Source organism: Streptopelia decaocto (genome assembly GCF_964273445.1).
Source record: "Streptopelia decaocto genome assembly, chromosome: 3".
NCBI lineage: Eukaryota > Metazoa > Chordata > Aves > Columbiformes > Columbidae > Streptopelia > Streptopelia decaocto.
The window spans coordinates 18,200,327-18,213,317 of record NC_138656.1 but is presented as its reverse complement, the minus strand read 5'-3'; the positions used below and the strand labels follow the sequence as shown (position 1 = coordinate 18,213,317).

The 12,991-nt window shown below is 48.2% G+C and overlaps 1 protein-coding gene across 3 annotated transcripts in view; it reads left to right on the top strand.

The window, feature by feature from the left end:
• GALNT14 (polypeptide N-acetylgalactosaminyltransferase 14) overlaps positions 1-12,991 on the top strand; it is a 110,707-nt gene that overhangs the window by 55,525 nt on the left and 42,191 nt on the right. For all 3 annotated transcript variants that reach the window (XM_082049118.1, XM_082049116.1, XM_082049117.1), the window contains exon 3: positions 9,003-9,101. In XM_082049118.1, the coding sequence (XP_081905244.1) occupies positions 9,003-9,101 (99 nt within the window). The remainder of the gene's footprint in view (positions 1-9,002; positions 9,102-12,991) is intronic.

Below are 12,991 nucleotides of genomic sequence, written 5' to 3'. Positions count from 1 at the left end.
TTGCTCAAGCCCTTGCACACCCCCAACCTGTCTGCTCAGCCAAGGGTTCCTCTCTTTGGATCAAGCCCATTTCTCCCAGCCCCAGCAGCCACTGGGCATTTTTTAGTCCCTTTTGGGGAATGCAAACCTCAGGCACGTACCAGTTCAGGACAGAGAAATCCTGCCGACCTTTCTCAAGGGTATTTTGAGCTTGCATTCCCTGCCATCACATGGCATTGCCAGCTGATATCTGACTCTTTGTCCCTTCTTATTTCCTTTTGGCACGGTTGCTTTCCAGAGTCCTCTACCTTACAGCTCTCTTTGCTCTAGGCCTTTTGGTGTTTCGGTAGCACCAGCTTGCTCACGGTCACGGCCAGCCCAAGGTGGGCATGCGGGAACAGTATAGTTGCAAGAGGCTCTGTACCTGGTGCCAGTCTCTAGAGCCACTGCTTTTCCTGGCATGCCACAAAGGTCACAAAAGTGGTCTGACAACTGATGTTCATGCTCAAATTGTGGTGTGTCCTGGTGGAGCGGTCAGCATCAAAGCTCTTGATGTTACAGCAGAAACCCCAGAGCTTCCTTGCTAGGTCTTTGTCACAGGTCTGACCCCAAGTGCATGCTGGCTGCTAGCAGGTGTCCCATGGCATGGTCAGCTCCTCTGTTTGAGTGGGTACAAAGCACACCCATAGAAGGAGAAGGGGATGCTGGCATATCTTGGGAAGACAAAGTGGGATTTTGAATGTCTCTCAAAGATGGGCAACAAAATATTTTGAGGTAACGTGCAGGAAGGATGGCTTGGGGAGAGCCAAGAAAAACCGAGGGTGGTGATGGGAGATGAATGTCATGAAGAAGGCTACTGACCCCTCTGTGTGCTCCAGTCATGCACTTACTGAATTGTTGTATCCCATTTATACTGTCATATGAGACTAAGGTATTGACTGTAATGTGAACAGCACTTCTTGGATTTTCCATCTCTGGAGGGCATGAAGTAATGATTTTTTGAAAGGTATTCTGCAGTCAGACACAAGTCAGCGGGCTTAATGCATGGATAACTGAGAAATGCCCAGATAACTGGGAAAAATGCCAGAGACCGTGTTACCCAGAGGTCAGATGAGACGGTCCTGTCCAGCAGTAAGCTATATGAATTAATTAGCTTCCATACAAGTTGGCATATACATTGCTATGTAGCTCTAAATTGCAACATGTCTATGGCCCCTATTTTTGGAGTATTTTAATGGAGGTCACCTGTAATTTTGCTTCAAGTCAAAGATGGGGTTTAGGCACAGTGTTTTCTGACTGGCTGGGGGCTCTGCCACCCTGAGAGGTTGTCTTGAGATGTATGACCAAGGTGCCCATATGTCCTGCCATCCTCTACAGGTGTGTGGAGCCCAGGCACGTTTGGTACTGGCCGTGGCAATGCAGCTGGGGCTCTTCCCCGGGGCTCCGGCGGGGAAGACAACCGGCTTGGCTAAACAGGGAGATTCTGAATGAAATCAGAAATAAAAAGAGACTTTACCGACTGTGGAAAAAAGGGCTGGCTACTTATGAAGAATTTATGGAAATAGCTAGATCATGCAGAAAAAAAATCAGGGAAACAAAAGTGCAATTTGAAGTTAATTTGGCCAATTCTGTCAGGGATAATAAAAAGTCCTTCTTCAAATATGTTAACAACAAAAGGAGGGGCAAGGAAAATCTCCATTCTCTGTTGGACTCTGAGGGAAATATAGTTAACAAAGATGAGGAGAAAGCTGAGGTACTTAATACCTACTTTGCCTCAGTTTTTACCAGTAAGACAGGTGGCCCTCAGGACAACTCATGTCTGGAGGTGGTTGACAGAGATAGGAAGCCAAATAGGCCCCTTGTATTCCAGGAGGAAATAGTTGGTGATTTACTGAGCCACCTGGATCCTCACAAGTCAATGGGACCAGATGGGATCCATCCTAGGGTGATGAGGGAGCTAGCAGAAGAACTTGCCAAGCCTCTCTCCATCATCTTCCAACAGTCCTGGCTCACTGGGGAGGTCCCATATGATTGGAAATTGGCCAATGTTACCCCAGTCCACAAAAAGGGCTGCAAAGCTGACCCTGGCAACTACAGGCCTGTCAGCCTGACCTCGGTGCCTGGCAGGGTTATGGAGCAGATCATCCTGAATGGAATCACACAGCACCTTCAGGATGGACAAGGGATCAGACCCAGCCAGCATGGGTTTAGGAGAGGCAGGTCCTGTCTGACCAACCTGATCTCCTTTTATGATCAGGTAACTCACCTGGTGGATGAGGGGAAAGCTGTGGATGTGGTCTATCTGGACTTCAGCAAGGCCTTTGACACTGTCTCCCATAATATACTCCTGCAAAAGCTGGGCAAGTGTACTCTACGCTGGGTTAAGAACTGGCAGGAGGGCCGGGCCCAGAGAGTGCTGCTGAATGGGGCTGCATCTAGCTGGCGGCCAGTCACTAGTGGTGTTCCCCAGGGGTCGGTGTTGGGTCCAGTCCTATTTAACATCTTTATTGACGATTTAGATGAAGGGATTGAGACCATCATCAGCAAATTTGCTGATGACACCAAGTTGGGAGGGAGTGTCGACCTGCTGGAAGGCAGGAGGGCTCTGCAGAGGGATCTGGACAGACTGGAAAAATGGGCTGATTCCAATGGGAGGAAGTTCAATAAGGCCAAGTGCCGGGTGCTGCGCTTTGGTCACAACAACCCCCTGCAGCGCTACAGGCTGGGCGCAGAGTGGCTGGAGAGCAGTCAGACAGAAAGGGACCTGGGGGTACTAATTGACAGGAAGCTCAACATGAGCCATCAGTGTGCCCGGGTGGCCAAGAAGGCCAATGGTATCCTGTCCTGCATCAAAAATAGCGTGGTCTGCAGGACAAGGGAAGTGATCCTTCCCCTGTACTCTGCATTGGGGAGGCCACACCTGGAGTATTGTGTTCAGTTCTGGGCCCCTCAGTTCAGGAAAGACATTGAAGTGCTGGAGCGAGTCCAGAGAAGAGCAACAAGACTGGTGAAGGGACTTGAGCATAAGACCTATGGGGAGAGGCTGAGGGAGCTGGGGTTGTTTAGTCTAGAGAAGAGGAGGCTTAGAGGTGACCTCATCACTCTCTATAACTACCTGAAGGGAAGTTATAGCCAGGTGGGGATTGGTCTCTTCTCCCAGGCAGTTAGCAATAGAACAAGGGGGCATGGGCTTAAACTCTGCCAGGAGAAATTTAGGCTGGATATTAGAAAGAAATTCTTTACAGAGAGAGTCGTCAGGCATTGGAATGGCCTGCCCAGGGAGGTGGTGGACTTGCCGTCCCTGGAGGTTTTAAACTGAGATTGGACATGGCACTTAGTGCCATGATCTAATAAACGGACTAGAGTTGGACCAAGGGTTGGACTCGATGATCTCTGAGGTCTTTTCCAACCCAGTCGATTCTGTGATTCTGTGATTCTGTAATCTTTTCTTTCCCACTGGTGACTGTTTGCTTGCCCATGGTGGGTGCCTTCCTCCCTCCCTAAGGCAGTAATTTTTATTTTCCTCTGAGAGAATGATTTTTAACACCTGGTTGGCTCTCAAGGCTTGCTCCATTTTTCTCTGGGGTCCTGGAGGGAGGAATTGCAGTGACTACACCAAGGACACCCTGCTAGAATGATTAGGTGAAGCAGCTCAACCCAGAGAGGGCTGAGCTGGTTTTCATGATAAGAAAAAGAAAAATGAGAAAATAAAGCTCTCATTGGTTTTCTTTCCTGGACTGTCACCCATTTCCAGAAGTGGACTGGTTCCTGTCCCTTTGGGAAGGTACCGACATGTTTTCAGCATCTCTGGTCTTTCTCCTCCCCTTGCCCTGCTGCTCTGTCTCTCTGGCTGGGAGTGGGGTGACAGCAAAGTTCCTGGCAGGTAGTCATTGTCTGACTGGTGTGTAGGCTGAACAAAACCATAGAGGCTTCTCCCAGGCATGTATGATTCAGTCCTGCCCAAGGCCAGGCTGGAGCAGAGGCTTGCTCTGGTCCTGGCTGGCTGAGTCCCTCCAGAAGTATGCACCAGGCGGTCAAGATCTGTTCTTCAAGCATGGTTGTGATTTGAGAGCTTCGACATCAGTGTTAACTCTTCCTTGAAGCTGCTGTGGAGATTTGTGTAATTTGCTTCACTTTTTTCTGTGAGCTAAAAGGACTTTTTATGTTTTTCCCCTTTTGCTATCAAGTTCTTCTCTGTTTCTTGTGGAGTGCCCAAGTCTGTAACAGTGTCTCATGGCAGTTACACTGCTGTGGTGTGACTCTTGCACATCTTCACTCAAGAGAGCCATCGATCATGGAGAGCTAGTCAGACACGAGAAATGTCATCTGAACCCCAAAGTGCTTGTAGGGGTGGTGTGAATCCATACTATTTCTGATGGCAGGCCCCTGATCCTCTGGGTCAATGTGAGAGGGAGAGCCTTGGGGCTGTGGTGTGGAGACAAACCCAAATACTCTTGTTTTAGATGTGTGGTGATGAGACTGCTCTCCCACATGTTTCCAAGGAGAAGAGAGGAGCCAGGATGGAGTTGAAAGATGGTGTAGCTCCATCTGATGTGGTTGGCTGTTCAAAATATATATGTGGAGAGAGCTTTGGAAGTGGTGAGCTGTGTTGAGGGAGAGTTTGGGCTTCATGGAAAACATTAAAAATTCAAAGCAGAGCTGCTGGCAACTGATGACCATTGAAGCAGAAAAGAAGGATGAACAGAAGCCTGGCAGGGGAAGCTGGGGGAGCAGGATGAGGATAATTGACCCTTGAAGGAAGTTAGTGAGGCACTGGAAAGGGTGAGCATGAGAGGGGGACACATGATGGCAGATGTCAAGGCAGAGCTCTGTGGGCATGTGATGGCAGATGTCAAAATATGCTCTGGGTGAGCCCAGGGTTGGATTAGGAGGGGCTGAGGAGCAGATTCTGTCTTTGTTGACACCATCAGTCGTTACCACTGTGCTGCGTAGTGGTGTTTCCAGGGTGGCCTTTGGTTTGGTGGGGGCACTATGAGTAAAGTCTATTTTTCTAAATGTAATATGGGTTGAAATGTCCTGGGAATGGGTGTGCATTGCCCCATCAGGAGTACCTCTAGGGGTGGCTCTGTGTGGAGTCCACCAGAGTGTGATAGCCCATTGCTCACCAGGAGCACAAGGGCTGAAACAACTCAAGAGAAAGGCTTTCAGAGTGAGGGACTTTGGAGGCCTGTGAGGCACAGGAGTGTCCGAAGCTTGAGACTTTGTGAGAGAGCTTTGTGATCCCTGTCATGAGTACCAGGCTCCGGCTGCCTGCTCCTTGTCTCTGCAAAAGCATGCACCATAATTTATTCCTAAGCTATGAATGGCATATCAGGAACATGGAGATGAGATATTCCACCCTGAAGGAAGTACAGCAAGCAGCTGGTCCAGGCTGGGGTTTCCCAAAGGCGATTCCTAAGGCATCTGCAGCCAGAACATGCCTTTTATAACTTTTTGATCCTGAAATTATTTTGAATTTGCATGGGAAATAACCTTAAAACAGAAAATTGAAACTTCCCATCAAATGAAAGCTTGGCTTCTGGGTTTGCAGGAATAGATAATAGTTGTCTCTCTGTCTGGATGCTCTCTCTGGGGTTTTTAGGGCAGGCCAGCCTAGTTTCCATCTTTTGTCTTCTTTTGGACCCCCAGACTCAGTGAGTTGGTGGAGCAGCCCATGTTGCAGGCAGTTCAGGCTGGCAGTGTCCCTGCTAGCAATGGCTGTGCTAAGGTTGCTCCCCAGTCCTGCCACAGGGTTTCAAACTGTAAAACTTTAAAAATTATTTCAGCCAGTGAGTTTCAACATGCTGCAAATACAAGCAATGCAGCTATTACTTTAATGTTTTTAACTTTTTTTTTTTTTGAACACTCTGGAAAAAAAAAAAAACCTCAAAATTTATTTGGTTTTCTGAAAATGTTGTTGGTGTTGGTTTTGTCTTTTTTTCCTTGTTGGCAATTGGGTGACCTATGAAATACCATAAGCAGCACAAAACGTTTATCCGGTGACAGCCTGAGGTAACGCAGGCAGCTCTTAGTGGGTTTATTTTCATTATTACAGCAATTTTAGGGCTGCATGCTGCAATTTTCACTTGCAGTGAGGTATTAAATTGAAATTACCCCAGATGTAATTGTCACACAAAATAATTCTGGACATGCTGGATTTAATGCTTTTCCAAGCTGTGGTTTTTATTACCTAAGCAAGTGCCAAAAAACCACTTGTAGTCAAAAACTTAAACTGAAATCTGCCTTCTGGGGAGCCAGGGTGTCTGGCTGCAGTTACTCTGGGGGAGGAAGGGAATAAAAAACAAAAAGGGATCTACTGGAGGAAAGTTTGGGCGGGCTTCTGAAAGAAGGGCCCAGGGGTAAAATCCTGGGCAAGGGCAGAATCAGGGCCTCATAGTGAACCCAGAGGAGCCCTGGCAGATGCACCAGCCCATCCAAACCCTTTTTGCGCTGTTTTTTCGGGAGATGAGTCCTACCCACAGTGCAGTGCTGGTCACAGAGGTAAAGTGAGGCTGGGGTTGATGCCAGGTCCCTGCCCGCTCCATAGCGCAGCCATCGGTCCCAATTTTGGGATGCAAGTAGCCTCCTGAGACAGAAGTCAAGGGCAAGTCATAGATCCCAATCAAGCTCTGGAGTTGCTCGTATATGACATTTCAGTGCTTCCCACGTGCATGTTCTCTAGTCAGTCTGATCCAGTGCGTAGATGTCTGGAGTTTTAAACACAAGTTGTTGTCACGCACGAGGAGCAGCTCAGCCAGTGTGCAGCATACCCAGCACTCCCACTGGTGGGTGATACTGCACGCATCCACAGCAGATTTATTTATTAGCTCCTTTGCTATCATAATGACATGAGTAAAGTATTGATGACTGTATTTTCTACCCTCTTTCATTCTTTTCCAGAAATAGCTTTCCATGTTTGCTCCATACAACCTCTGCTGATGCTGTGCTGGAAGTGGGGGTGGAAGGGCACGCATCTGGGAATGGTTTGGAGATAATGGTGTATAAATAGCACAGGGAGAGCAATCATTGGAGTCTGCCCTGTCAGCTGCACAAAGTAAGCGAGAGCTGAGCCTGAGTGTGGCAAACCAGGCAAAACCGAGCAGCAACAGCAGCTTGTTCCTCACCGTATCAGGTTGGGAAAGCTCAGCTGAAGTTGGTTACTGGATGACGCAAGGGGCCACAGTGACCCAGACAAGCAGCTCAGGGCATGACCTGGTGCTGTTTAGTAATTCAGAAACCCTCTGCTTTTAGTATGCCTGAGATGCAACTTTGATAAATGAGGGTGTTGTTGCATAGGGCAATGTCACTGAATTTTCTTCTGCATGCTTAGTGGCCCTGCAACTTTGTCACCCTTTGAGGATGGACCTAGAATTAGAATGGGTTGAATGATGAATTTCTGGGGTTGATGGCTATGCTGAAAGAACAGGGTAGTAATGAGAAATTTGTTTTGGTCAAGTTGAGGCAGGATTTGTTAAAGGTTTTGATGAGAGAAGGCAGCAATCGATTTACTGTGAGCTTGCAAATATTTTGTCCCACTCAAGATGTCATTTTTTTTCTTCTCATTGGAATTATTTCACCTGTTGTGAATTCTTTTTTCTTCTCTTTTAGGTCACTTTGTAAATAATCAGAAATGCAATTTCAAAATGAAAAGGTGAAAAACCTCATTAAAAAGAATATCTCAAGCATTTTGGTATTTCAGAGGTCCAACATGCAGTGCTGATAGTATAAAACAGCAATATTTGGGTACTGTTACTTGCTGTCTCCTTCCAGTCCCCACCTCGCAGATACCACGGTCTAGAGCTTTGGGGCAGCAAGCCAATGGTTTGTTGGAAGAATGGTTGTTCAGTTGTTTTTCCTGCTTTTTCTGAAGGTGGTAGTGGCACCACTTGGGCAGGGATACAAGAGCAGACGAGTGGCATGTGGATGGGAAGGGGCACGATGGCTGTGATGGGGAGCTCCTCAGGTTGGGCACGTGGTGCCCTCCTGCCACTGATGCATTATCTTAAGGCCATCACAGGGGCTGAAAGGGCCTTGGAAAGAGCAGCACAGATATAAGAGGTGTATCCGGGTTTTCTGAGCTACGAATATGTTGGCGTTGGTCTATAAAAGCCATAAATTTCATCAGCTAAAGGTCAAAGTAATTACAGAGTCTATGACGTTTCCTCCTGGGAAGGAGGTGGCAGGGGCTGCGGTTGCAGTTGTGGGTTTTCACCTTCTGCTGGCTGGCCTGGAAGGTATTAAATCCCAATCTTCCCTGTAATCAGGTTATGCCATTAAGGCAGAATGAATAAGGAAACAATCAATTTAGAAACAGGACCTGGCTTACCTTGCAGCTGGCAGTTGGAAATGGCTGCCTCGTGAGGAGGGAGTGAGGTGTCTCGGAGGTGGAGATGCAACGATGCTCTTACCTCTGCCAAGGCCATCAGCTGGGTGGGCACAAGAGTGCTTGGGCTCCTGCCTCAATTTAAGAAAGAAAAAAACCTTATTGACATAACCCAGTACTTCTGGCGTGGCACCGAAGGCCCCACGAAGCTCACAAGGCCACCAAGGCAGCTTAAGACTTGCACCTGTTCCTCACCATTGTTGTGAAGGATCCATTTCTGATCCCATCATGCTAATGCCAGTGCGGAGCATCTTTGCTGAAGGTGGTGTTTCCCTAACTGGTATTAAAAGGGAGGGCCTTTATCTTCCCACTACCTGTTGGTAGGGGAGGCTGGTGGCATCAGGAGGGTGGGCTAGCTGGGAAGCAATGATTAGAGAAAAGGGCTGCAAGCTGCGTTCCCCCTTTCCCATCCCTCCCTAATAATGACAGTTATGCTTGTTTTACTGCTGTAATTCTCAGTGAGTTACTTGGAAGTTTCTGGACTCCAGAAAGGATTCATACAGAAAAGACTCTTTTTTTTTTTTTTTAATGGTGGCTAGAGGACCATCTACTGATGGACTCTGCTGCCTGCTTTAATGATGTGAGCTCCCACTTTGAATTCCAGAGCCTGAATGTCCTTTTCCTCCTTCTCCCTCCCCAGGTGTACGACTTTGCACTATCGCCAGGACCTCCCGCCAACCAGCGTCATCATCACCTTCCACAATGAGGCCAGGTCGACCCTGCTAAGGACGATACGGAGGTAAGAGCTCTGGTTTGCTGGAAATAACCTTATTTTAAAACACTCTTAAAAAAGGGTGAGTGGGCTGGAGGCTTTTGTGAATAAAGGTAGAATCTGCACTCACTGCAGCAACGGGACTGGACTTGCCAGCTGTGGTCTCAAATGAGACCAGGAGAAATTAGCGGTGAAAGCTGGTCTCTGAGAAGTAGGTTTTATAGTGGGATGCTGAGGAAAGTAAGTGGCTGTGCTCCCTTTGCAGGGTTTAGAACAGGGTGCCCTTGTGGGAGTGGCAGAAGATTAGACAGAGTCTGGGAGAAGAGGTTTTATAACCAGCGGGGGATCGGTGCTCAGTTGTATTTTGTCCCAGTCCTCTGGGGACAGCTATGATGCTGCAGATCGCTGTTCCAGTCCTGCCGTTTGAGCTTCTCCAGTGACCCATCGAGTGCCAGCCAGGCTTGCTAATTGAGAAGCCCTCGTGGTGCACATGCAGACTAGAATTTCAAGGACGGTGTCTGTACTCCTCTGGTTGCATGGCGGGGCGCTCTGGGCATGTGGCCATTCCTTCATTTGTCGGTTTGTTCTTGGCTGTGTTCTGCTGTAGTGGATAGACTAAAAGCTTCATTTTCACCACAGGTTTTTGAAGTATGCATTTAATCCCACCGTGTGCCTTGAATCTGCAAGTTCTCTTGTGGGAAGATTTAGTGAGGTGTGTCCATCACATGTTTGAGGGGTCTGTCTGGGTCTATCTCCAGGTCTTGGCTGGTGGCTTCCTCCATAGCAAGCTTGGGTGTGCTCTGCCCTGTGCCAGTAATAAGAGTTTTGTAGGTGTGTCTCATGACCATGTAGTGAACATTTGTGCCCTGCTGCAAGCCTTGTCAGCTAAATCCTGGCATCCCCAGAGACCCCTTGTCATCCTTGGTACTGGTCATACTGGGGTTGCTGGCTGCAGGGAGATTTCAGCTGTTTCCTCTTCGCCATCATGTCCTCGCTGGTCTCCTCTGCAAGCAGCATCCTTCATCAGGTGAACGCAGCCCGTGTCACAAGTGAGTTTGACAGTCCTGAAATTGAATTCCTGCTTTGCTTTATGGTTTCATGCCCAATCCCATCTACTTCGCTTCACACTTAATAATCTATCACTGCTTTTTCTCTCTAGGATATGTGGATTTTGGGTGTCATAGCACTGACACTTGGTGCTGTGCACCAGCTCCTTGATCCTGGACCTTCTCTTTTATATTTACAGTGCCTTGCATAGGTTTACTATCCTCCAAAAACCATTGTAACCGAGACAGCAAGGCAAAGCCAAGTGTAGTCCTCTAGCCCCTGCGATACAGGAGGCTTGTAACATGTAAAGTGCAGGAATGGACTTTAATCTCATTTCTCCCCATAACTTACCACCTGACTATCCTGGCAGATATGATCATGAGTGATGTTGCCACATGAAGAGAAGTTAGACCCATGATACATCTATTGTTCCTGGATCCCCCTTATCTGTCTTCATTAGAGAACTACTCGTTGCAATGATGGCATGGTTAGAAACACAGGTAGTTTGAATTTTTCCTTCTTCCTCTAGGGTATTGCCCTTTGAAGTTTCTGGTTTCCAGCTATACAAATACTTTCTTCCTTGTTCTGCTTGTTTTCTTTGACTTGATTAGTTTGCTTTACTGTCTTCCTTACCCAGCTGTTCATGGTTGCCACCACAGCAATGCACACCACTCCTGGGGATTCCAGCTGGTCTGTGGGGAAGTCTTCCCCAGTGCTGGGGTCCCGTCACAGCTCTCTTTTCCCAGAGGATGATCTCTAAGCTGTGCCAGAGCCCTGCGGAGCATCCTGCGGAGCCACACTGCATAGGGCAGCCTGGGCACTGCGGAACGAGACGACAGCCTCGATCTCCATCTCTCCTGCCTCTACCTGGGCTGAGATCCTGAGCTGCTCCTTTTCCTGGTCCCCATGGTTTGGAAGTTTTTGGAACTTTTCCTCCTGGATGGAGCACTTAGAGGCTTGCTGTGATCCAGTTGGCACTAGGGGTACCAGCCCTTGGTGGCAAGTAGTGCTGGTGGCATGGCTACTGCCCTGCTCCTTTCCAGCTGTGATTGTGCACATGTTGCCACCTCCCTGCCTGTTTCTGAACCCAGCTGAGAGCTCATCTGCCTCTTCAGCCTCTGTAGGTTAATTTGCTGTGCCTTCTGACTGCTCTGTTTTTTTTCCCCCTTACTTGGCAAATGCTTAGTTTAATTAGATCTTCCAGATAACTCCATCCCACGGTGGCTGTAACAACATGGATCATTTTCCATGGCCAGTCACAACAAGGTCTGTTCTCCTGATACTGCTTTGTGCCTTTTGGAGCAGTTTGTGGCCAAGTGTTCCCAAGTGCTTTGAGCACAGTGGTGAGTAAATTTAGCAACTCTTCTACCCAGTTCTCCCCAGTACCTCTCCATGGTGTGCTTTTGGTATAACTCATGTGACTGACGGACATACTGAGGAACAGGGAGGTGATTTGTCCATGGCTGGTGGAAGATTTGGGGTTACAAACCTGGTTTCCTGAGTTCCAGCAAGCTGGGTTTTTCGGCCCCATTGCAAAATGAATGTTCTCAGTTAACCCCCGTGGCAGGGGCAAGGAACAGGGCAAAGAGGCATTGCTTGGCTTGTCCAAAGCCACAGAGCGATGGGGCACTGTCCCCTCAAAGAAAGCACTTCTTACAGGGCCTCGTGTAAATGCGGAGGGGTGACTGAGGGAAAAGCTACTGAAGGCACCTCTAGCAGGGGAAGAAATCAGCTTTTGCAGAAGGGAACACGTACACAACGAGCAGGAGAGATTTTGCTATTCCTATGCTTTTTCTAGGCCCTTGAGAGCTTTAATGGCCACCAAGTGCTGAGGCTGAGATGGATCACAGGCTCAGTGTTTAGCGTTCGGCTCTTGGTGAGGATGTGAGTTGTCTCACCCATGAAGCAGAGGCACCAACATGTGGCCTCTGCAGCACCCATTACGCAAGTCACGTTGTGAGTGTTTGTGACAGTTCATTTATGAACACTTTGTGTCATTGGAGCTATTGAGAAAAACTAGTGGACTGTGTTGAATAATGAATTAATTTAAAAGTTTCATGATCTTTTCTCTGGCTGTTTACCAGCTAGAAGAAAGAGGGAAAAAAAAGAAGGCTAAATTAATCGAATGCCAAAATGTCTGGAAATTATGTAGTCAGCGTTTATAAATGAGTATGTAACTATACTTGTGCATATGCACAAATGTCCAGGCAGTAGGGGGTGGGTGACATGAGAAAGGGAAATAGAAAAGGGGAGAAGAGGCCAGCAAGGAGGAGATGGTGAATAGCAAAGTAGCTCCAAGGTTTAGTGCATTAAAGGTGATGAGAGTTTCCAACAGTATGGGGATAGGACCGTGTGACTAAACCCAAGGAGGGAAGGTGAGAGCAAGGGAGACAATAAGCAAAATAAGCAATACAGAGGCAATTTCTTCTTTCCTCTCTTTCCATCCTGTGCCAGCTTGGATTTAGGAAGGGGATCGAGCTCATTGCCCAGCTCTAGCTGCCCAGCTCCTCCAGAGGGAGAGTATAAAGATGTCCTCAAGGCCACAGCAGTTACTGGAGGGGAAGGAGCAGCATGGCTGGGCAAGGACATATGCTCCTTGTTACCTGGGGCCAGGCTGGGTACTGGGGCTCTCAACAGCGATGGGTGATAGTGCCTTCCCATTGTGTAACCCCATGTGTTGCTTAGGAGAACATCATCCTCTTTCCATCCCATCCCATCCCATCCCATCCCATCCCATCCCATCCCATCCCATCCCATCCCATCCCATCCCATCCCATCCCTCTTCTGCAGGCATCCGCAGGCTCACATGCTGAGATGCAGCCACTGATGGATGGGCAGCCATGTGTTCAGTGCTCAATGGGGGGTGGCAT